This window comes from Strongylocentrotus purpuratus, unplaced genomic scaffold, assembly GCF_000002235.5.
Source record: "Strongylocentrotus purpuratus isolate Spur 01 unplaced genomic scaffold, Spur_5.0 spur5_scaffold_2, whole genome shotgun sequence".
NCBI lineage: Eukaryota > Metazoa > Echinodermata > Echinoidea > Camarodonta > Strongylocentrotidae > Strongylocentrotus > Strongylocentrotus purpuratus.
In genome coordinates this window covers 26186699-26212379 of record NW_022145605.1, presented here as the reverse complement: position 1 = coordinate 26212379, position 25681 = coordinate 26186699, and the positions used below count along the sequence as shown (strand labels likewise).

At 38.0% G+C, this 25681-nt stretch overlaps 1 protein-coding gene across 1 annotated transcript in view; it reads right to left on the bottom strand.

The window, feature by feature from the left end:
• Positions 1-23058, bottom strand: part of LOC581811 (ubiquitin-protein ligase E3B) — a 33770-nt gene extending 10712 nt beyond the window's left edge. Inside the window, exons 1-20 of the mRNA XM_030992097.1 lie at positions 22866-23058; positions 21168-21294; positions 19904-19968; positions 18701-18760; positions 17921-18025; positions 15542-15641; positions 14613-14781; positions 13584-13689; positions 12718-12838; positions 10183-10217; positions 9597-9626; positions 8584-8696; positions 7282-7427; positions 5464-5628; positions 4701-4872; positions 3599-3717; positions 3137-3248; positions 2546-2645; positions 1445-1564; positions 465-542 (exon numbers count right to left, since the gene is read on the bottom strand). Coding sequence (XP_030847957.1) covers positions 465-542; positions 1445-1564; positions 2546-2645; positions 3137-3248; positions 3599-3717; positions 4701-4872; positions 5464-5628; positions 7282-7427; positions 8584-8696; positions 9597-9626; positions 10183-10217; positions 12718-12838; positions 13584-13689; positions 14613-14781; positions 15542-15641; positions 17921-18025; positions 18701-18760; positions 19904-19968; positions 21168-21294; positions 22866-22979 — 2157 coding nt within the window. The 5' untranslated portion in view covers positions 22980-23058. The remainder of the gene's footprint in view (positions 1-464; positions 543-1444; positions 1565-2545; positions 2646-3136; positions 3249-3598; positions 3718-4700; positions 4873-5463; positions 5629-7281; positions 7428-8583; positions 8697-9596; positions 9627-10182; positions 10218-12717; positions 12839-13583; positions 13690-14612; positions 14782-15541; positions 15642-17920; positions 18026-18700; positions 18761-19903; positions 19969-21167; positions 21295-22865) is intronic.
• Between the last annotated feature and the right edge of the window lie 2623 nt (positions 23059-25681).

Genomic DNA, 25681 nt, shown 5'->3' with positions numbered 1-25681 from the left:
ATAGAATAAAGATGACAGTAAATCGGTGAAACATGTAAACAAGACAAAGACCGCTCAAAAGAGACGAGAGAAGTGGGCTTAAAAGGCAGTTGGTGTTTTTTTTGACAGATTACTTTAGTACAGGCTTCAGTAGAAAACAATATTCAAAGGAAAAAGAATACATATGAATACATAATTTGGCATATTTTACCAAATTATCTGGTAATTTCAGGCTTTAAATCAAACCTAATAAGAAGATCAAACTTATGGAAATAACAGAACTTACGCTTGTTTTCTGTTTGACTTGTTATTACAAAATATTTATAAAAGCTTGGATAGCACTGTATCTGTACTATTAACAATAGTTTGGAGTTATGGATTATTTTCTTTTATCTTCTTTTATTTTTATTGGAGGTATTCTCTGTTCCAATCCCCTGTTCTTTAGACATTACTTTATGTTTCATTTAGTCTCCTAATCTTTATACCTGTTCATTGATGAAGTTCACTCTGATACATCCTTTCAGAGCCTGGGATGCCACGGATGCAAGCTGCTGATATCCATCCTAATGAGAGACAAAGGTCAAAGTTCATTGACATCGTAGAATTGGAAAATTGGAAACAAAAACAAATATTAAGTTGTACGGAGGGTGGTTGCCTAAGAGGTTGTTTCCCTATTAGCTAGTTGTCCAAGGGCGTAGTTATCAGGGGGTAGTAGTCTCTGGGTTATTTAAAAAGGGGCAGATTGTCCTGAGGGAGGGGGGAATTGTCCAAAGGGAGTATTTGTGTCAGGGCTGCTGTCCTAGGGGGGCAGTTGTCTGAAGATAGTTTGTCCTTGGGGTACGGCAGTTGTCAGGGGGGGGGGCACTTTCTTGAGAGTAGTTCCGGGCCCGTCTTATAAAGAGTTGATATTATTTGCTACTTATTATAGGAGACTGCAAACTTGTGATTGATTGGAGGACTTGCGATTGATTTGGATCAATCACAACTCTTTATAAGACGGGGCTTTGATATGCGTAATTGTTTGGAGTATTGGTCTTAGGGGTGTAATTCTCTTGAGGGAGGGGTCGTTAGGAGTCGTTAGGGGTCGTTTTCAAGGGGTAAATGTCCAACGGTACATTGATGGCGTCTAGGGGCAAGGAATAGCTTTCCTAGAAGTATTTCAAAAGGCTAGTTGAGAAGTGAATTTAAAACTATGTAAATCATGTGAGGATGTGTTCAAAGATAATTGACCAATGGAACTAAAGATGTATAAAAGTACTTGGATGTACTTAGGCCTTGTGGGGTGCGCCTGTAATCCAGCTAACAATGGAAGTTACAGACTGATTCAGCCGAGGACGCAGGTTCGAAATTGAGTCACGTCTTTCGGATGGTGACGTTTAAAGTTCGGTCCCCAGACGTAAATAATCATATCCGATTGATACACATCTGTAAAAATCCGAAACACACACACACATTTGAAACTCACCTCTACAAGCCTAGATCTATGTACTGTGATGTACGTTGAGTGCGGCTGGGACATAGGAGACTCGGTATAACCCAACGATTTCTTCTCATCGCTTACTCGTTTCCTGAATAGAATCACTCTCTGGAAGAACAAATTCAACAAAAGTGTAAATGATAACTACTGTCAAGAGTTAAACATGTAAGTAGTTCATCTAGTAGTACGACTAGTAGTAGACTGCTTTTACATACATATGCATCATGTAAATCATGCACAAGATATACCTACATAATATATTTCTAAATAATCAAGACATGCAATAATTCAAGGTTTAAGTGCTTAATCAAAGGGCATACACTTTTCATAAGCATGTGTATGCAATGTAACAAAATGTATTACCACGTGTATATGTAATCAAATCGAATTTCCCCACCACATTTAAGAATAAGGTTAGACTACAATGACATTCATTTTAACAAACTTGTAAATCATGTTAACGCACTGACTACTGAATTCATTCAATACCATAGGCTCAGTACAGGGGCCACTCAATTCCATTAGGCAATATGGGTTAACTGTCTAAATGAGAGTACGTGCATGAAGATTTGTAATATCATTGGCTGAGAGCTAGGGAAAAGCCCTAAATACCCTGTTGGCTCTCAGGAAATGAAATATTGACTTTTATAAACATGAATTGATATTCATCGCGTACGTTGATCTTCCCAGAACTGAGGGAAATGCGTCCATTTACAAAATATTCAATTTGTGCGGAAGTCATAGAAAATTTGACATCAAGTCTGGAATACAGGGTCGATGGCGTATAGTGATACAAAATTGGTGCATGGCGCATGCTTTGACAGTGATTGATTTCGTCCAACTTTGGCGATTTTAATTTAGTGTATTTTTGTTGGAAAGGTCCTGGGAATTTGATCAACTTAGGCGAATATTTGACTTACAAAATTTGACTAATACAAAGATTTAACACACGTTAGTCTATGATGAAAAATTTAGACTTTTTTTTTCTCCATCAACTTACGCAGTTATTCGACATATATGAAGTTGACTTTAGTGAGGTTATCTGTAGTCATACTTTCTCACTAGTTCTATCTTTCATGAATAACTCACCTCTCTATGTGGAATGATATGAGGTATCTTCTGGAGGATCAGATCTGCTCGCTTGGAGCTCTTCTCCAACTCGGACTTGAAGGTGCTCATCTTCAGGTCCCTGAAAGTCAATACCAAGACAAAAACACTTTCTTTAGATTGATTAAAAGTTGCTCGGTCATACATAGTTAGAATAAAATAGCGGGAAGATGTGATATTCATGAATCAATATTATTGATAGTGTCTGTGAAAAATATGAGTCACATATATCCAAATCACATAGTATCCTGGAAATGAAGAGAGGGAAGGCATCTTCATAAAGATAGAGATAGAAAGAGGAAGAGAGAGAGAGAGAGAGAGAGAGCGGGATAGGGAGGGAGAGAGAAAGAAAGAGAGAGAGAGAGAGAGAGAGAGAGAAAGAGACCTCAGGCATACTGCCAAACTGACATTAGAATGACTCCAAACCGACCAATTCTTGGCCATAGACATTTAATGTAACACTTTCGTTGGGTCTGTCGTCAGTCTTGTCTGTGTGACTAAGGTAAGAGAGAGAGATAGAAGGAGGGAGGAGAGGATGGAAGGGGGTGGGACTGAATCTTTCTTATTGCTTACTTGACAAGCCAATGGGCAGGAGTAGCAAACTGTCTCCTACAATCTTTATCAAAGAGCAGCATCAGTAAGGTATGCGTGGAGTTGAACAGACTCTGTAGCTTAGGATTCTCATCTGCAAAGACAAACAAAAGAAAGGAATATATGCATTACCAAAATGAGACAGGTAAAGGATTTAAGATTACAATAGTTCTGTCATTTGAAAAAACTTTGATTTAAAAAAAAAAAATATCCTACATGTACATCTATGTCATTATCAACCTTTAGGCAAGGTTTTAAACAGCTCATTACCATTCAAACATAATAACATATTGAAGTACATGTATGTTTGTAATTACCTATATTCTCCCTTTTCATTAGATAAAGCAGAGGTTTCATTGCCACAATACAAAAATATACTCATGAATAAATTCATTAATGAAAACTGTAAAGAAATTAAAAAAAATAATTTTGAGCTTTATTTACCCAAGTTGTGCTCCCATATCACCTTGAAGACAAAGAGGTTGAGAAACGAAGACACGGCCAGAAGATCATCAGGATGAAACGGAATCTGCTGATCGTAAAACTCTCCATCATCTAAAATTCTATAGTCAAATGCAAGAAAAAGTTTGAAATCTTGAATTACTATCAGAGCAGCTAGGCAATTTTCAAAATGTCTTGCTCTTAAAACAACTTTATAAGTGTTTTAGTGTTTACTAGTGTCTTACAAGTACAATTTAGAGGAGCAACAGATTCAATAAAATTTTGTCTGTTTTAAAGATCTAATGTCTTTAAGATCCTGAAAATGTAATACAGGTGTCTTGAACATTAAATGGTATGCAGATCTATGTCTAAATATCATTGTAAAGCCATTAATATTCAATCAACATTACTCCATATTTATGTATTCATATATCATTATTATTATTTTTTGGATTGTATGATTGCTCATATACTGTCATTACTGTGGTGTGTTGTTGTTAATAAATTCAATTTAGTTCAATCCAATTCAATCAACTGTTCACTGAATATCTATTAGTCTATTGTATTACAGGGAGTGTGTTAATGGCACGATTGATTCTAGTGTTGTATAGTGTATGCTCCAGTCCTATATTTTGACACTTCTCTTCTAGCGATGAGTAGCTAGCAATGGCAATATCAGATAAACTTGATTTCAAAGGGAATTAATTGCATGCATTAGGGCTTAGGCACAGCACTCGGTGGGCACAAGGGTTAAAGGGGAAGTCCACCCTGATATGAAACTGGTTTAAGTACTAGCAGAAAAATGACATGAATAGGTCAGTGAAAGTTTGAGCAAATTCTGATTAAAAATAAGAAAGTTATACATTTTGAAAGTTCTGATCAATCAAACACAAATTTGTAACACTGTGACATTGATACCTTCAATTCCTCTCCAATTTGCTCTGCACACAACATTTCAAATCGACGGAATCCTTTTTTTCCCTCCTCCATACAGGGGTTGAATAGAAACATATTTGCAATAATTATATTTAGGGTGCATGTTTGATTGAAAATTGATATCAGGGGTGGACTTCCCCTTCCTACTAGTCATGAAAGGTTGACTTACGCAATGAGATAGCTAGCACTGTCACAGAACAGCATGAGCACGGAGAGTATTGATTGCTGGTCGGAGGGACTGTTAGCCAAACAGTCCTGGAACACTCTAAGACCACCATGAGGACCAAGCTCTGCAATGAACTTCCACAGTCTGGGCAGGAGCAGGTCCCGGTAACTTAGTCCTAAAAGTAGTAGGAACAACAAAGCACAATAATGCTTCAGACATAACATCTAAATGCCCCTCTTCACTACTTGTAGCTACTTGTGCCCCCTTTATAGCAAACAATGCAGAAGCGGTACCTGTTGGTCCCCATTGATCCCCTTTTTCTTATGTTGAGAGCTGATTTGATGAGATAACCACCTGTCAGTGACCATGCAGAGAGGTCTAATCCCTCCTGGCTAAACTAGTGCAGACAGGCTTTAAGCCCATGGCACAATATATGCTATCCTTCTGCGATCTGATTTTCAAAGATATCACAGTTGTATTTGATATGGAAATTTCAACAAATATCATCTCCATACCGGTAATTGAGTCTCTGAAGAATGATAAGAATACTACTAATCAAACTATTTTTTTTTCTTTCTTTCTTTCTAAATCACACCTCTTTCTTTGTGTCTTCCATTTTCCTTCCATAAACTTTCCTTATTTCTTCCTTCCATCCTTCTTCCATCCCTTCATCCATCCATCCGTCCTTCCTTACCCACGTCCATCCTCCTTTTCTGACCACCCCCCCCCCCCCCTTCTAACCACTCCCTCCTTGTTTGTAATTTACCTGTGAGTATATCTCTCCTCAGCTCTGTCAATGTACTGAGTGCAGTCTGATACATGGAACATAGAGAACACACTAAGATGACTTCTTGTGAGTTGAGGCTCTTGCATGACTTGTGGTTTCCAAGCTTCGATGTCATACGTTGCAGCTTCTTCAGTAAGTTTCCACCTGTACAGAAAATGATGCCAAAGAAGTATTGATAAAACAACATTTTTATTAAAGCAATGTGATTAACATGTATTGTCTCAACTATCACAAGCATTGCTGTGATCATCCTCCTCCTCTTCCTCCTCCTCCTCATATCACTATTACTAACACCATCATCATTACCACCACTTTGATCATTATAAATAAAAAAAATAATGATCACCATCCTCTTCAATCATCAACATTGTAATCGTCATCATCATCTTTATAATCAAAATTATCATCCTAGTCATCACCTACAGCATCATCACTGTTTCCATCATCATCATCATCATCATCATCATCATCATCATCATCATCATCATCATCACCATCAGTCATCATTATCATCATCATCATCACCATCATCATCAGTCATCATTATCATCATCATCATCATCATCATCATCATAATCATCATCATCATCATCATCATCATCATCATCATCATCATCAGTCATCATCATCATCACCATCATCATCAGTCATCATATCATCATCATCATCATCATCATCATCATCATCATCATCATCATCATCATCATCATCATCATCATCATCATCATCATCATCATCATCATCATCATCATCATCATCATCATCATCATCATCATCATCATCATCATCATCATCATCAGTATTACCATCCTCCTCTCTTTTCTCCTCCTATTTTTCATCATAGATTTTATTTTAAAAAATGAATTCTATTTTTACATGGTTTAATATATGAGTTTGTAAGTGATATACACAATAATTTGACAAAAACATAGGACATTCATTCATGGGTAATAGTATTGACATCAAGTATAAGCCACTACACTTTCATCATCACAATCTCCTTTAGTATATCAATATCATCATCATTTAAATACATGCAACCATCATTTTCATCTTTGTAGAGATGTTGGGATCTAGTGGATACGTCATTGGACTATGGATCGCATGGTTCATGGTTCAAGTCCCACTGCAGTACCAATGTTCTTTGGCAAGACACTACATTTGCCGCTCTCCACCCAGGTGTTGAATGGTTCCTGGTAGGAGGTGAACAATAATGTGATTGGCATGTGTGCACTTGGAAAACGGCGCCTGGCCGGAATACTCCCCAGGGAGCAAAGCAGGTACACTATCTTGATTGGCAATTGAATCCGATAACTGGGGTAATTATAACTAAAATATTATAAATGCTTAGAAACATAGTAGTAAGCACTATAAAATGTGACTAATATTATATTAAAGATTAAGGCGAGTTCTGGTAATGCGAGGCATTGTGAAAGAAAAGTTGTGGAATGGATCAGAAACAGTTGATCATGTAGCATGTAAGTATTGGTGTGCACTGCAAGGTTCTGGAGTGATCAAAATCATAATAAATTTGGCCGAGTCTTGGTAAAGTAACAAGCACTGTACACAGAAAGCTATATATGGGACAACACACATGGTGTCGGGGCTAGTACTACCTTGATTTCCTTGTCTTTCTATGCCCATTACTCAGCCAATATACATTTCTTCCAAAAATTGTTTGGCAAATGTCATTTATTTGTAATCTTGAACATTCAGTGTAAGTTTCGTTTGATTCTGTGAGAATTAATTTTCTTTTTTTTACCAGAACTGGAGTTTATCTTTAATGCATAGCTCTACCTCTAGTTGGAGTCTTTCCCTCTGTATGATTGGAGACCTCCTCTGGTTGCAGTCCTTTCAACACCCCTAGAACACAGGTAGGAAGTATGGTCTGGCCCCAAAGATGCTGTAATTGCTGTTGCACAAATCCCATGGCCTCTTGTAACCTGCAATGACAAATAATAATAATAATAACAATAATAATATGCTGTCCTTTATATCACATTATGTACAACGTCCCTATGCGCTCACAAAGGACTTTGGATATCATTACCCCGGCCTTAGCTACGGTAACCATACCACATAGAGAATTCCATGAATGAATCCGACCAGGTACCCATTTATTACACTTGGGTCAGACAGATCACTGAGATCAGGGTAATACCTATTCCATTCTGTGCCACTAGTTTACCAATAATCGCCAATCAGATTGCACACCAATTTCCTTTCAATTTCTATTCTTTGCATAATCAGGGAATGGGGCATAAACTGCCTTCCTGGGGAACACATGTATATATGCACCTGCACAACAAGAACAAAAAGTTAAAATGTTGAATAACAGGATATGTGAAAGTCTCCACGTATACACACACAATCAGTACGTTTATCTTCATCACCTTGAAGCAGCACTTACACTGGAAGAAGAAGAACGATCTTCAATAAAAAGGGTCATCATTGAAACTTTTAGGCAGGGTTGCCACTCACAGGATGCAAAATAAATAACAGTTTAGATATCCGGTATAGCTAGAGGATTACCAGTACCCAATATAAATCTATCAATAGAGGGAAAACATACATACTGTAAGGCTTTAAAAAAATTTATGTCAGCTTGGGTACATTATAGCGACATATTATGAAAGTCTAGCTATGCCATACCTGCCAACATTTGAAAATGAGAATTTTTAGCAGGGTACGTCTTCGAAAATAAGAAATCTGGACCCTTAACAGGCGTTTGCGCATGCAGCGGCAGTGTAACTGGCAATACGCGGTAAATCTGTGCAAAAAGCGAATACAAATTCGCTGTTCAATCATGCAGCCCTTCAACGCACGCAATACGTGAACTCTCACATCGCGGCATATGATAAAACAAGCTTAATTTGGCTTAATAAGCAACACAAAAACAAACAAAAATAAATAAATAAAAAATAAAATCGAAATTTTGAAAAAACAGAATATTCCGGATTTTGGGGTCCTAAAAATCCAGAAAAACTGAATATTCCGGATTATTCGGAAGGGTTGGCAGGTATGCTATGCCAGTCCTTGGACACAACATGTATATCTCATAATTATAAACTTGTACTGATTTGCAACATTATGACTGACCTGTTATCAAAGGGCTGTGAGAACCAGCCTAATACAGGATGCCATGATGTAGTGTTGGATTTCTTCTTTCCAACAAATGCCTGGCAGTGGTTCAACAATGTAGTTGTCACATTCTACAAAGAAAATGTACAAAGAAAATATTAAACATCTCATTATCCATATTTAAAAGGATACAAATGGGTGATACCGAAATGGCAGTTGTATGTTTTGACACATCCATTTACAGGAATGGAAGAGATAGATGAAAATAAAGAAAAGGGAGAAATTGGCAACACACAAATACAAACGAAAATTACCTTTTATCCTGCATTTCATTTGATCATGAAATATGAACAATAAAACATCCATCAGTTACATTCCCCCTCCCCCCCCCCCCACATATATCAGTTACGTTCCCCTGCACAATCCCAATCAGTTTTAAATAAAATAATAATCTTTTAGTCCACTCCAAATTTTATTAAACCGAAAAGAAAATTCTTTTTGCCCAATTGATCGACATTGCTCTATCCCTTATTGCTGAACGCTAAACAAGGTAGCAGCAACTCCCATCTTTTAACGTCTTTTGGTATGACGCGGCCGGGGATCGAACCCACGACCTCCTGGTTGTGAGGTGGATGCTCTACTGACTGAGCCAACACTCCGGTTATACCGGGAGGAGAGACCCATAGGTTACAGTGATTCAATTGATTTTTCTCTCCCAAGCACAAGCGACACCTAAAAATTATAATAATATGCCTTTTTAATGATTCAAACAATTACTATTGAACTCTCCGGAAATGCTTCTTTTTATTCATACTAAAAAACACATTTCCTGTACCATAATATAATCACCACTTCATACATACTTTGTTGGAGATTGAACAAAGGCATGTGTAAAATTAAAATGGGAGCTGATAATTAAATCTAAACAATTCTTCTGGCTCATGCCATTAAACAAAGGTATTAGCAATTAATTCTATGAAATTACAGCAATCTTACATAAAATCATCAGATTGCCTATTAATGAAACTTACCATGAACAGTTGTAGATTACTTTTGAGACTCTGTACACACAATGAAACCAAAAAGTAAGCAGGTCTAAATGAGTATAGCATTCATAAAACCAGCTCAACAAAATTGAAAGAATAAAAATAATGTAGTAGTCCAAATCAGTGAGTACTTTGTAAATGAATTGGAATCGATGGAAAATGTATATAGATTTGTTTTTCCTTTTTAGTATCCAATAAAAAATGATTCAGATACTTAACAATGTAATTCATTTTAACACATGTGAATTTTAGATTTTAAAGGAATTCTTTTTCTATTATTCTATTTTCAGGCCATGGAATTATCTATAAATGATATGTAAACCAAGATAATAGTCTCTGTTTTAGGAACGTTTCTTGGCATGTTCATGGATAATCTATTCATCATATTCCCTGGAATCCAAGCATTCGAATTGAAACTAGATACATATTAGATATATTACAAATAGAAATAAAATTCTTGTCCTAAAATTGTTACGATTTGCAAACTACTTGTTGGAAGCTGTAAACCAAAGTACCAAACTACATGTGAATAACAAACTACATGTATATGTGAATACATTAAAATACTTACTTCGTTATCCAGATGAGCTAAGTGAACCATGTTGGCTAAATGAAGACAAAATAGAAAAGACTTTATTAGGAAAACATTATAACAAATTAGTTAATAAAATCTAAACTTTATATGAAACATGAACCTTGAAACTATGAGAAGGGATGAAATGATAAGCATACCTGGCAGGCTAGCAGTGTCCATATAGTATGGAGCACATGTTCTTCCTAATCTTGTAAATTAACTACAGAAGGACATTAACTCTGTGTTAAAGTATACAAGTTAATGCCTTTCTAGCTCCAAACAAATAACATGTAAGTTTGGACCTTCGTTTTCATAACCTTCAAAAGAATTGAGATTGAGTTTTCCTTTTTCACAACTTTCAAAATGTTGGAATTCTTAACCTGTAACTACTGAATTGTATAGGTCCCATAGGCTTAACACAGGGACCACCAGGTTCCCGTAAGCAAAGGGTTAATTATGATACAGGCTCCTCAACAGCTAGCACATGTATGACATATAAAACCCTTGACAAAGATGGTTAGATTGGTTTATGTTTTGTTTTTTAATCAGGCAAGGACCATCAAACTTGCAGAACTGAACCTGTTCTATTTACAAAGTGAATATAAATAATATGTAGAGGTGTTGTAACGGGTTGCTGTTTGGAATGCCTGATTCTCTGATATTAAAGTTACAAAGAGTCCAAAATGCATGTGCAAGACTTGTCTATCGTCGGTCGAAATTCACTTCAAACGCACCTCTTCTGAGAGAGCTCCACTGGTTGCCAGTCTGTCAAAATTTTGTTAATATTTTATAAATCATTGAGTGGTCAAGCTCCTAGTTACATAACAGAACTACTTCAACTCAAAGTCCAGTCACACAGTCGTAGCCTGCGCAGTTCCACCGATAAATTATTGTTCCAGATTCCCCATGGCAAAACTAAAGCAACTCTCGGGGACCGTGCTTTTGCTATTGCTGCCCCCAAACAATGGAATAGCTTGCCAATAGAAATATGAAGCACTCCATCTCTCAATGTCTTCAAATCAAAATTAAAAACATATTTGTTCAATTGAGAGATCCTATTTTGTAGAATTTAGTAAAAAGGAGCTCTGAACCAGCGCAGCTGAATATATTTTGTATAAAAGCTGCGCTATATAAGTTTATTATTATTATTATTATAATTATTGTGGTAGGGTGGAATAGTCTCCAGACTTGTAACCACAAGGTAAGGGGTTCAAATTATAGTTCAAATCCCTGTTGCAGCACTAATTCCCTTCGGCAAGACATTACTCTACATTTGACATACTAGACCCAGGTGAGGTCATTTGGTACCTGGCAGGAATAAATTCCTTGAAATGCCTGAGCACTGTAATGGCAGCCATGCTAAAGCTGGAGAGTGATAAGGGAGTGCAAGGAATGGCAATGTGTAAGACAGTGCAAGACAGTGGCGTACGCACGACTCAGCCTACCGCTGAATAAGTGGGGGGGGGGACGGGGGGTAAGAGGACACTTTTTTTTCTTTTTTTTTTTTAGGTCAAAAAAAAAAAATTGCAACGACTTAGCCAGCCGCTGAATAAGTGGGGGGGGGGGGGATAAGAGGACATTTATTTTTTTTTTTGTCCCAAAATCTGAAATTTTGACCCTTCGACATTCCGTTCCGTTGGGGAGGGGGGGTAAGGTCATCTTTTTTAGGTCATCAATAAGATTTTTTTTAAATTTATTTTTTAAAAAAATAAATAAAAAAAAAAAATCTAAAGAGGGGGGGGGGGGGGGGGTTTCCAAAAACATACATAAAAAACTCATGTCTTGCACCAGGCGTTTAACCACCCCCCCCCCCCCTGCGTAAGCGCCTGGTGCAAGACATGAGTGCTATACAAGACTCCACGATCATTACATTAGTTTTCCATTCCTTGCATGGCTCTGCTCCTTCCTACAATATGAAGTTGATTGTTAAGTATAAGCCTACAAGACATCTTCGTTCATCTAAATCCTCCTTATTAGTTGACCCTAAGATGGGCAGTTCCTGGGGGGATAGAGCCTTTTCTCATTCTGGTCCGTCCCTTTGGAATAATCTACCACTTAGTATTCGTAGCTTAACAGCCCTCCACGACTTCAAAGTTGCTCTAAAAACTCATCTCTTTTTAAACAGTTCTATTCAATAATAATGACAATTATAATTGCGGCATAATCATTTGTGTTATTTTAGTTTACCTTTATTTTTAGTAAATCCATATTATTATTATCATTACAAAGTTCGGTCAAAGTTCCGTCAATAGAATAATCAACTTCTTCTTCCTTTTCTTCTTCCTTTTTGAGTACAGACCTCTTTACAGAGTATTATCGTACTATACTGGGGGTGTGTGCAGGTGGACCACTACACCGGGGTTTCCCCCTAGTCTTATACGAATAGTGCAGTGGGTTCTTAACATGCAAAGGTAGTGACTATTCTCTACACGGGGCCTCCATTTAACGTCCTATCCGAGGGACGGAGTGTTTTCCACTTGACATTACCTGCATCTATGAACAAGGGAAGGGGCACGTTAACACACAAATTACCAAGAAGGCAGAGGGAGTAGGTAGCATCTACCATGGAGAGGATGGTCCTGCAACCTCCTTCGGTGCTAAGGTACTTCAGGCAATGAGGCAAGAGGGCGTTGTTTTTCATCGCTGTCAGCGTCTGGCAAAAAAAGACATACAATCATTTTCAAGCTCTGGCCCTGAACTGTGGAACTCACTCCCTCCTCACCTCCGAAATGAGAATTCCTACTCACTGTTCAAGTCTTTGTTAAAAACGTTTCTGTTCTCAACATATTAGTTTGTTTAATTATGTCTTACATTGTACTACCCTTATATAACTTGTATTACTGTAATATGCTTTGTATTGTATTGCATTATTGCAAATTATGTCCTGAAGTATGTTAAACTGTAGCTTATATGTATTTTACTTTCTTTCTTGAATTACTTGCCCACAATCATACAACTTCCACACAACTGTGCCAGGAGTGTCATTTTTGACAGACATGGCGCATTATAAATGTTCACTATTATTATTATTATTATTACAAAGAGGCCTACATATCAGCTTTGAGTTCAGAATCTCACAATAAAATTGTGTCATATAACATACAAGATGGCTTACGATGGCCTCTGAGAGGGGACCTATAGCCGTTGATCTCTAGCTGCTTACTAACAAGCATTAATGCTTTCTTGGCAGTCAGTTAAAATAACCACCAACACAAAAATATATAAAGATACCTTTCTGCGAATCGGATGATCCAGTATTAAGAGCTCGGAACCAATTCATAAATAACTAGCTAAATTCACATGTCTTATAAATAGTGGTGTTGAATATATTATGAATGCTATTAAAAGGACACCTTTTTTCTCTTTATTTCTGTCTTTATTATTTGATTTTCTCTTACTTCTGCTTTGGCTGTTGAGAGATGGCTGACCAAGCCTGGTACAGGGAGTATGTGAGAGATGAAGATGCACAGGAGATTGGACGAGAAGCTACCGGCTACAAGAGGCCTGCAAACAAATGAACAGACAGACAGACAGACAGACAAAGAAATGAACAAACAGACAAATTAACACATCTGGGGGGTGTTTCACAAAGATCCCAAGTCGAACTTAACTCTAAGTTGGACTTAAAAATTATGGACAGCCATTGGAGTCTTAAAATGAAATATATTCAAAAGCAGAAATTCAAGTATTTTAGATTTTTTTATAAATTCCACATCAAGAGCATGAAATCTCCTTGATAATAGAAAATTATGATTGATTTGAATCAACATTTTATGCCTTATAAAAAAACTTTTAAAAAATATTTTCAAAGATGCTAATGGCTTTCCATAATTGTTAAGCCCAACTTAGAGATAAGTTCAACTTAGGATCTTTGTGAAACACCCCCCAGGTGATCAACCATTCGCCAAGAGACAATGAGCTAAACATTTCATAGTGGACATGCTTCAGCTGTTCTTCATTTCCCACAAGAACAGGTATCAAAACTTACATAGACCAAATTTCTACTTCTCATGAAATTGTAGGCATCTGAAATTGTAACGTATAAACTGGGTTAATATTGTATAGAGGGGCGACTGTCAAGTGGATAATTCTCCTGTTGCGGGCACAGGTTTAGGGCACAGAAAATGTATGACCGACAACAACTAGATTGAGAGATTCATGTATGTCATTGCATAAATAACGTTAAAAATATCATGAAGAGACAAATATATCATCTGACCTACATTGCAAGGATTGTAAGCAATGTCTTGCATGGAGCTCCATTATGGTTGGGAACAAGTTCAGTAAGACTTTCATGAGAAAATAATTATTACTTAAATCAGTGATAACTAAATAATGTCCAAAAATACAATTGCTTCAACCCCAATGGAAATGCACACAAATTGCATCAGAAACAAACTTGATAAGGTTTGAAGGATCATACATACCGCCATGCTACAACCATGGTGGCATTGAGGACGGTTGGTGATAGAGCTGGCTGTCGCTTTGTCAGGCCTTCCTTGAGCAAGGTATGGATGACAGGATACAGCCCTTTGGTGACGAGGTGGCCCATGACATTGGAACAGATCTGCCCCATGCTGGCTCGTAAAGCATCAGCTAAAATAGAACATCATTAAAATAAATGAAGGAATGTGAAAATAATTTAAAAAATAATGCCTCCGATATAAAAAAAAAAATAATGCCTCTGACATATGCCACAGGCATTAAACTGTTAGTATAGACCACTTCTGAATTATAATCATAACTGAAAAACTGCATAATCATTTTTTATGGCAGGGTGATCTTAATTTGCAGAGCTGCCAACCTTGTGCGACCAAAAAAAGGAATCATGATGGCAAAAAAAAAGAAATTTCAAGCAACAAAAAGGAATTCATAAAAACAAAACTTACAACCACGCGTGACACACTTCCAATGCAGAAATGTTCATTCATCATGCTGTTTTTTCCATACAAGGAGGAAATTTTTTGGGTGGTTATTTTGGTATCGACATTTCATTCTTTTTGAGAATATTTTTCTTTTCAAGTATGTTTTAAATTTAGTTCTCTATTGAACTTGTGACCAAATCACCATTTTAAGGCAATTGTTTGATGTGTGGTATGTAAAAAATAAAAAAAATATATAAAAAATATTTTAAAAAATTAAAAAACTTAATACCGTAATTTGGAGGGAAAAACGGAATGGTTGGCAGCTCTGAATTTGCAAATCACTTTTCTTCAATTTGTCATTTGTTGTTTCACAAACTGATATGTATGTTACCTGGCTGAAGAGAAAATATTACAGACAAAGCATGTAGCTTATTGGTACACAACATTTACAACACTGCAAAAATAATTTCAATACTATGAAGAAACTTTACCTTTTGGTATCTGGAATATTTTCCATGTTGCAGTGTCCGTGAAAGTGATGAGCATGTGTAGATGAAGGGCAATGCTTTTGGCAGCTATTGGCAAGTCCGGCTGTATAACAATTCAACAACAAAAATCACATTATACATACATGTACAAGTACAACAATAGTTTTTTGTAATTTCATTCAATAAAGCAAATTATATACCTCACTTAAGAAATCCAGCCATCTGATTGGTCGAATTGCATTCATAAACTTCAACTGTTCCTGTAAAATTCTCGGTAACCATGCATAAAACATTTCAATATTTTTAATAACCATGGTTATTAAAAAAAGTTGGTCAGCCTCCATGGTTACCCCATAGGTTTACATGTTAAAAATGGTTTGAGCGATGGAGGATGCCGTATGTGTGCGAAGGATTGGTCGGTAATTTCAATACAATTGAATCTCGATCGATCTTACCGACAATTTTATCTTGCATTGTTGACATGAAGACGAAAATAAACTTCCAAAAACAAAAAAACAACATCTGCCGATAGATCTTGATCTAAGTTCGTGCCAATATGCATTGCAAAAGTAAAAGAAGAGTCCGTATATGGAGCTTTTGCGAAGCATTCATCACACGCGAAGCCGGTTTCAATCCATTTTAATGTATATATTGGAGAAAACTGCCAAGCATGTTAACGGCGGGCCATAGCCGAGTGGTCTAAGCGTTGGTTTTCGGTACTCTTGTTGTACGCAAGAGTTCGAATCCCGTCTTCGACAAAAATGATGAATATCTTTAATTTTTCATTTTTTAGTCTATTTTTTTTTGGCATATAAAAGTATTAATGACTGCTATTATTAAAAACAACATCTGCCGATAGATCTTGATCTAAGTTCGTGCCAATATGCATTGCAAAAGTAAAAGAAGAGTCCGTATATGGAGCTTTTGCGAAGCATTCATCACACGCGAAGCCGGTTTCAATCTATTTTAATGTATATATTGGAGAAAACTGCCAAGCATGTTAACGGCGGGCCATAGCCGAGTGGTCTAAGCGTTGGTTTTCGGTACACCTCTTGTTGTACGCAAGGGTTCGAATCCCGTCTTCGACAAAATTGATAAATATTTTTCATTTTTCATTTTTTAGTTTATTTTTTTTCGGCATATAAAAGTATTAATGACTGCTTTAATATTCGAGAAATAGTTGTTTTCATACGCTCTCGGGAAGGTTAGAATTGGGCTATTCCCCTCGGCAAGCCTCGGGGAATAGCACAATTCTAACCTTCCCTTGAGCGTAATAAAACAACTATTTCTCTCAAAGCAGTCATTAATACTATAGTATGGCAAGAACATTCAAATGTGAAGGCCCCTCCAATGAAGTCTGTATTTCACATTTGCTGAAACAGCGAGGTTTTGAGACATGATTAGAAGTATTCCAGAATCTAGACTGTCAAGCTCATCGAGATGGGAATGGAGGGAGTTCCACAAATGACCAATGGATGAGCTGTTTCCATTATCCTTTATATACATGTTAATTTGATACAGGTATCAATAAGAGACACTGTTTCTAGATGAAATGAAAATATGGTCTTTCTAGACGGTTGATCATTTCATACAGGTGGCAGGTTAGTTTAATTGTATTAATAATAATAATAATATTTAGCTTTATATAGCGCTTAATACAAATGTCTCTAAGCGCTTTACAAATAAACTATTACCCAGGTCATTGGATTCAGTGCTTGCCCGCACACACTGTGTGCACAATCTCCACTCCTTGGGGAGCATTCCAGCCAGGCGTTACTTGACGCTCAAAAACTGTTTGACCAACAACGACGGTCGCATCCTACCAGGTACTCATTTAACACCTGGGTGGAGAGTAGCAAGTGCAGGTTAATATCTTGCCAAAGGATATTAGTGCCGTGTCGGGATTTGAACCCTCCACCTTCGCATCTCCAGTCAAGCGCCTTGTATTCCACTCAGGAAGATTATGACTCACATGATATAAATATTGAAGCCACACAGTTGTAAATTTCCATGTGTCCATTGTGTCAGAATTCGCTGACACCAAAATTTGTTGTATTATCAACTAATGTGTGGCACTGAGCAAAACTGAGACCCATCAGAAGATTACTCCAGCTGGCCTTTAAATCTCAAGGGTGGGGGAAATTTATTACAACAATATTTAATTATGCAGTGATTGGTGAAGTCGCAGTGCATTGCATTTTTAAAAGTACCTGTTGTTCATAAAAGTGAAGTCCACTCTTCGTGACTTACAACAAATCTGTTATTCGGTTGACGACCCAATGGTGGCAAATTATCCATGAGAACCAACGACCATGGGTCTTGAATATCTGCACCCTGGATCCTAAACAACCTTTCTAACAAACATATTCTACATGTTATTACCTTGAGTTTTTTTAGTTGTGATGCACAGAGCCACAGTATCTGTTTGAGTTGTTGTATCCATGGCAACACATATTCTTTGGTGAGAGCTAGTGAAACATACCAAACCTTGAATGACAAAAAACAAAATGGAATTGCTTTCGATGAGTATATAAATTTTCTTCTTAAAATACTTATAATATGGTTTCTTCTAATATACCTAGAAATTAATATGTTCCTCTCTTTCATTCTATTCATTTAAAAATTGAAATTTCTCTATCTATTCAGGATGAGTACTGGTGGATAAACTGTGTGCTATCTTGATGACGTATTACTTTATAATTGATTAATAATTCTTGCATATAAATTCAGGATCTGGGTATTATAACAATATCTCACTTAACTCACTTGATTGAGTACATCAAATTAATTCAACTAAATATCATGGATGACTTCAGACGCATTTTCATTCTTTGTTTGCAAGTTTGGTGATTTTAGAGTGAACTTGATATGTTACCACAATTAAATTATGATTCACATTTACGATGCAAAATCACATATCCTTCTTTTATTCCTAATAAATTGTTGGTATAGTATTGTAATGTATTATCATATATGCAATTCGTTTTTATTTGTAAAAAACAAATGTACACTTCAGCCTAGGCCTAGGCTGCAAGACAGACTTTGAATAAATATATACCATTAAATTAGTGAAATTTAAACATCAGTAGAAAATGATCCGTGCTAACTCTAATTAAAAAACTATCATGTCAAAACAAAAAATAAAACATTGAACATATTTACCTTTGCATCTTTACTGGATTCCATACTAGCAGTCAGATATCTGCATATCTTTTCAAACCTCTGTGATACATTAAAAAAGAAGCATAAAGAATCTCGTCTATTATTGCTAATTCCAAATAACAATAAACAGAACACTGAATATAACAAGCCTAAAAATTATAAGGAATTTGTAAGAAACATAAAACTGAACTCTCCCAACGTTAGCATCAGGAAATTGCATATATTTTGATAATTTTGAATTGCATTTTGCTTGATAATTAATCAAAGCCTCGGAAGGGATAATGAGGATGCAGCTCCTGTGTATCTTTATCTCTTACAAAATCCCTATCCTAAGCTTTTTCAGCTATCTCTCCTCATCTCGGAGAAGGGCTTATGACCACAGTTCACCCTTCGACGTTGTCAAACCCAGTATCATCAAAGTTTCCTCCTGCCACCCACCATCTAGCAGTGGAATAGACTCCCCCAGGACATCATTGAGGCCGATACAATTGACATCTTTGTATCTAGCGTCTCAAGACGGGAGAATCACCCAACTAGAAACAATTTTTTTTCTTTTTTTAAACTCACTAAGATAAGTCAGTTAATTCAACAAGAAAACAAATTTCTGCAATGTGTAATGTCTACCTCCTATAAAGAATAATCAACTTGTATATTGCGGTCACTCATCAGGAAGAAGAAGAAAAATTACAACACTTAAAAATATAACCAAAATTTACCCAAATAAGTCTGATATTGCTTTCACTTTGTCATTGTTACCACGACTAGTCCACTACACTATTTAAACCAAGTAATTAGATTGTTTACAAAAAATTATATACATAGTGCTGTAACACCAATTTCAGGTTTTTTTGTTTAAGCTGTTGATATACTGTTTTGGAGCAGAAATATGACTATTCTTCTTGATTTGAAAGCTGAATATGAAACAATTGCATTTCCATCAATGATTACAATCTCATGTATTTCTGCTCCATATTTCTATTAACTTTTCAAATATTCTGTTGGGTGAGATTGTAACTTCAGAAAAACGTACCTAAGCATATAGATGCTAACATTTCAGGAGAAAAAATGGTTTCATCAAGATCACTGTATGAAAGTTACCTGAAAAGCTTCTGTCTCTATTTTGGTCCGATGGTTTTAGAAATAACAGGCATGAAATGATGATACAACACTAAACAGACACACCAGATTAGAAGATCAAATTACCTTTAAATCCTTCTTCTCATCATAGATATAGAGGAATCTCTTGATAGCAATGTATACTTCAGCAGCTGGGAAAAAGCAGAAATACAGACATTGTCATCTTTAAATGTCAAAACTGATGTTTGCAATAGCTTCAGAAGGCCTTTCTTTACAGGTGGTTGCTAAAGCAAATACAGGAGACTTACCATTAGTGTTACTTCACTTTTCACTAAAGCTTTCCTTACACATCTCCCTGAAAAGCTAATAGTAATGCAGGATACATGTACCGGTATGTTGTTTTGTGTCCAGCAGAGGGGCACACAATTTCGTGTCCAATATCTTAACTTTTATTTTTGATAGCTGAACAGATAATACCATTATCAGGTTTGATGACATCTAGATTGAAATGTCCAAGAATGATCACAGATTTGCCATGAGATGGACCTTGTCCTCCCAGACTTCCATTATAATAATATACAGTCGAACCTGCTTTAGAGACCACCTGTATAGAAAGACCACATTTTTTGTTTCCCTTGAAAATGGTTTCTCATTGAAACATGTACTAAAGACCACATGCCTTTAAAGACCACTTTTCTTTTCTCCCTTGGTTCCACTTGAAATCAAATGCTCAAGTAACACTTGTGAAACAAAAAATAAATCAAATAAAAGCATCATTACGATGACCTCTTTGCCCAGGACAATATTTTTCTCACAATAATGATACATGTACAATACAAAATTAAAATATGCATTTCCCTGAAATCATGTAAAGTTGGTTGTACGACACCGTGACAACTGCTCCTAGGGAATCTCCCAAACTGACTTAAATCTGAACTTCAATCCAATACTCATGAGTGTCCCTAACCCTCACCATGACAATAAACCCAAACCCTAACCCAGGGCAACCTTAACCCTAATGGGAGCAACTTTAGAATACCCCATCCCCCCCCCCCCCCCCAACAAAAAAAAAAAAAATAATAATAAATAAATAAATAAATAAATATATAAATAAATAAATAAATAAATAAATACAAAAAAATTTAAAAAAATCTTCAGGTTAACCAATGCTTTACCAATGTACCAGTGGCTAGATCTGAAGAGTAGACTGAAGTTTTGTAGGTGACACTTACCCTAATCCTAACCCTGGGTGTTGGATGTACATCAACCATATTGGGGGGGGGGGGGGTATTTTAAAGCTCCCCTAATGTTTGAAGAACAAATGCCTGGAGCAATTGTCAACGGAGGATTTGTTGGAGCACCATGGAAGCAAGAGCAAAATATAATTTACCTGGAAAAAAATGTGTGATAGCATCAGGATTGTCTGGGATGCCAGGGTTTGCTTGGAGGATCTTGTCCACATTCTGCAGCATGGCTCTCCTGTACCTTCTTCTACAGATGAAACTGCGAACAAGAGACTGGATCAGAAAAAGAGATGAAGAAGAGGAAGAAGGATGAAGAAGGAGGAGGACAGGGAAGAAAGAGGAGGAAGGAGAAGAGGAAGGAGAGAGGATTGTGAAGAAGAGGAAGAAGGATGAAGAAGAAGAAGGAGGACAGGGAAGAAAGAGGAGGATCGAGAAGAGGAAGGAGAGAGGACGGTGAAGAAGAGTAGAGGAATAAGAATTGTTATATATAAAGACCCATGCAATGAACTGTATAAGCTGAAATTTTCGCGAATGACAGGCTAAGAGACACGAGTCATTACTTTCACAAATAGCATACAGCAGAATTAACAAATGGGCATGAAGTATTCATGTAAACACACAAATTTGAACAGCCTATCGTACCACATACAGTATCGTATTGGCATAGAGCGAGAAGGCTGATGGATTTTAAGACAGGGGTGCAAGCATAATAATGCAGTGTGATTAAAATACCAAGTACGTACATGTACTAGTTTTCAAATTGTTGACAGGGATTACAAAAGAGTAGAGTAAAGGAGCCCGTAATCGGCCAGCTCCTGTTTTCGGCCGATTGGTTGGATGCAAGGTAAAATCACTCTAAAATACATCGCATAATAGCATAACACATATCCCACACATACCATACCATGCCAGTGTCACTGAAGAACCACATTTGCAATGGAAAATATATCCTAAAATATCACATTTTAGCGATGTAATCGCCGGTCCCGCTACCCAAATCTGAAAAATCAAGTATCTTACGCGTGTCTGTAAGAAATATGGGTACCATAAAATGAGCTTTATTTCGAGTATTTTTCAGATTTAGAGCCCGATTTTGTGCTAGTCGCAAGCTCAAAAGTATGTCATCGCATGTATTAAATCAATGCAGCCGCACACCGCGACGCACACACGATATCTCTGTCTAATTCAGATTCCAACTTCCGATCACCGCTGTGCCTGTCTTCGGCCAGGCAAGCATCAGGGAGCTCCGGCATGGGATACCTGCTCCGCCCGCTTGTGCTGTACATCAGCGCGGAAACGCACGGCGCGCGCGAGCGCTTCCTATTGACTTTGTACATGCGGCCGTAAACTGAAACGCTCGGCCGATAACGGGCTCCAAAACAGTGAAAATTGAAATGAATATTGTCATGGCAATTCGTGATTTTTTTCTGGGATTCTTTTTTTGTTTAAATAATAATAATATTTGCTTCATGATTTGAACAAGAAATGATAATAAATAGGAAGTAAAGAGTCCTAAAAATAGGATTTTGTCTTAAGTGGCCGAAAACGGGCTCCTTTACTCTAAGAGACTTTTGAAAAATGAGAACTTCACTTCTCGCTGTCGCGGAAAGTGGAATCACCAAGGTCAAAGGTCAAAGTATGGATATGATTCTAAAATTAGCGCCGAAGACGTAGATGGCGTTTACCAGTATTTACCAAGCTACACCCCCTTTATTAAAATTCTATGTGCGGCGGAGCTGAGCTTTCAGCTACAGCCGTAGTCTACACTAACACAGAAAGTAATACACGGGACTGCCCTTTAAAAAAAGCCTTGCCCAAAAAGAAAAATATCTCGATCTAATTACCTGTATCCTGACCACAGATTGTTCTTTCTTCCGAAGGAGAGCACGCTCAGTACGAGAAGATTTTGCCTTGTCCAGAAGTTCGGACTTCTTGGAAGTATCTTTCTGGCTGAACATTGTAACAAAATTAAATTTTTAGTTTTGTTTACAAATTACAATTCAGAAAATTTCCGGAAGAAAATGTTGTGTGAGCTGTCCAACGCGCCATCTACCGTACCGGTGTGTATATCGAGCCATATCATCGAAACTGATTGATAGATTGATTGATTTTTATTCGCTAAGCCTCCAAGTTCAACCAGGCGCTGTTCCAGGGGGGCCGAGGGGGCCTTGACCAAAAAAAAAAAGAGAGAGAGAGAGAGAGAGAAAAGGAAAAGAAGGTATAGGGAAAGAGGAGAGAAAAGGAAAGAAAGAAGAGGAAGAAGAAAAGAAAAGGGGGAAAGAAGGAGCTGGGGGTACGTGGGCGAAAAGGCCTTGCCTCCGCATGCTGTTGCCTCCCCGCCCCCACACCCCCCCCCCCCGAGCCCCCCCCCCCCCCCCCCCAAAAAAAAAGAGAGAAGGAAGGAAAGGGAGGAAAAAAAGTAAAAGAGGAGATGAAGGGAAGGAAAAAGAAAAGAAAGAAAAGAAGGGGAATATCAATCGATTTTCCCGCCAACACCAACAAGTGTAGATCGGGGGGGGGGGGGGAGGCCCTTGCCTCCGGCTTACCCCCCCCCCCCGCCAAAAAAAAAAGGAAGAGAAAAGAAAAGGGTGAAAAGAAGGGAAGATCAGTTGCGATTAATCCCGCCAACAGCGTGTGGATCGGCGGGGGGGGCGGCGAAAGACTCCTGCCCCCTCCCCCCCCCCCCCCTCCAAGCAAAGAGAGAAGAAAGGGAAGGAAAAGGGAAAAAGGAGAGAAAGGGAAAGAAAATAGAAAGAAGAAATGTAGGGGAGATCAGTTGCGATTTTTCCCGCCAACGTTGTGTACCGGGGGGCCCAAAAGGCTCTTGCCTCTCCCACCCCCCCCCCCCCCCGCAAGAAAAGAGAGAGCCAGAGAAGAAAGGAAAGGGAAAGGGAGAGAGGAGAGAAAGGGAAAGAAAATAAAGAGGAAGAAGACAGGAGGGGGGAAAGAAGGGAAAAGCAGTTGCGATTTTTATCGCTTTTTCTATCATCAATGTGCAAATATCATTGTACAAATGTATTAATTTATTCCTGTTTGATAACAATAATATTTAAATATAAACTCATAACAGCAACAAAACAGAATGCAGAAGAGAACCATTTTGGAGGCAGAAAGAAACGCAAAATGATCATGCGTTTGCAGTGGCGTACGCAGGATTTTTTCAAGGGGGGGGGGGGGGGTTTAACATTTTGAAATCGGGCCAAAAATTTCGCAACTACTCGGCCAGCCGCTAAATAAGCGGGGTGGGGGGGGGGGGGAGGGGGTAAGAGGACATATGTATTTTGTTTTTGGTCCCGAAATTTGAAGAGTTATTTCAACTTTCAAGACATTTTAACTGGCTCACAATGTTTAGCTATCGGCTGAAGTATGTTGGGTTTCATTTTCCTGAGTAGCGGTAGCGGTACGCACAGTCTCTCAATATGGCGCATTGTCATCCCAGCCATTGAAAGGGCCAGGCGCGGATCCAGGATTTCTTAGGGGGGGGGGGGGGGGGGGCCCAAATGTGAAATTATGCGAGCCAAATATTGGTACGTAATGGTGACCAGCAGTGACGTAATGCGGGGAGGGGGGGGTGGGTGCAGGGAGGGGCGAGTTCCCCCTCCCTCTTGACGTTTCATTGAATTATTAGAGAAAGAAGACGTTTCGTTATACCGTTTTCGAAAATAATCCTCGTCTAAATTCAGTTTTTCCCCGCCCGCGCTAAGCGCGGGAGCTTTTACGATTCATTAAACCATTAGAGAAAAAAGACGATTCGTCGTACAGTTCTCGACTCCAAATCCTCGTCTGAATTCAGGTCCCCCCCCCCACCACTCCCGCGCAAAGCGCGGAAGCTTTTGCGATTCATTAAACCATTAGAGAAAAAAAAACGATTCGTCGTACAGTTCTCGACTCTAAATCCTCGTCTGAATTCAGGCCCCCCCCCCTCCCGCGCGAAGCTTTTAAGTTTCATTAAAAGCATTAGAGAAAGAAGACGATTCGTTGTACCGTTCTCGAAAATAATCCTCGTCTGAATTTAGTTCCCCCCCCCCCCCAGCTCCAGCGCGAAGCGCGGAAACTTTTACATTTCATTAAATCATTAGAGAAACAAGACGATTCGTATTACCTTTCTCGACTCTGAATCCTAGTCTGAATTCAGTTTTTCCCCTACCGCGCGAAGCGCTGAATTTTTGACGTTTCATAAGATTATGAGAGAAAGAAGATGATTCGCTGTACCGTTCTCGACTCTTAATCCTTGTCTGAATTTAGTTCCCCCCTCCCCTCGTGCGCGAAGCGCGGAAGCTTTAACGTTTCATTAAATCATTAGAGAAACAAGACGATTCGCTGTAGAGTTCTCGACTCTTAATCCTCGTCTGAATTCAGGCTCCCTCCTCCCGCGCGAAGCGCGGATGCTTTAAGTTTCATTTAAATCATTAGAGAAAGAAGACGATTCGTTGTACCGTTCTCGAAAAATATTTCTCGTCTGAATTTAGTTTCCCCCCCCCTCCCGCGCGAAGCGCGGAAGCTTTTAGGTTTTATTAAAATCATTAGAGAAAGAAGATGATCCGTTATACTGTTCTCGATAATAATCCTCGTCTGAATTCAGTTTTTCCCCTACCGCGCAAAGCGCGGAATTTTGGACGTTTCATAAGATTGTGAGAGAAAGAAGACGATTCGCTGTACC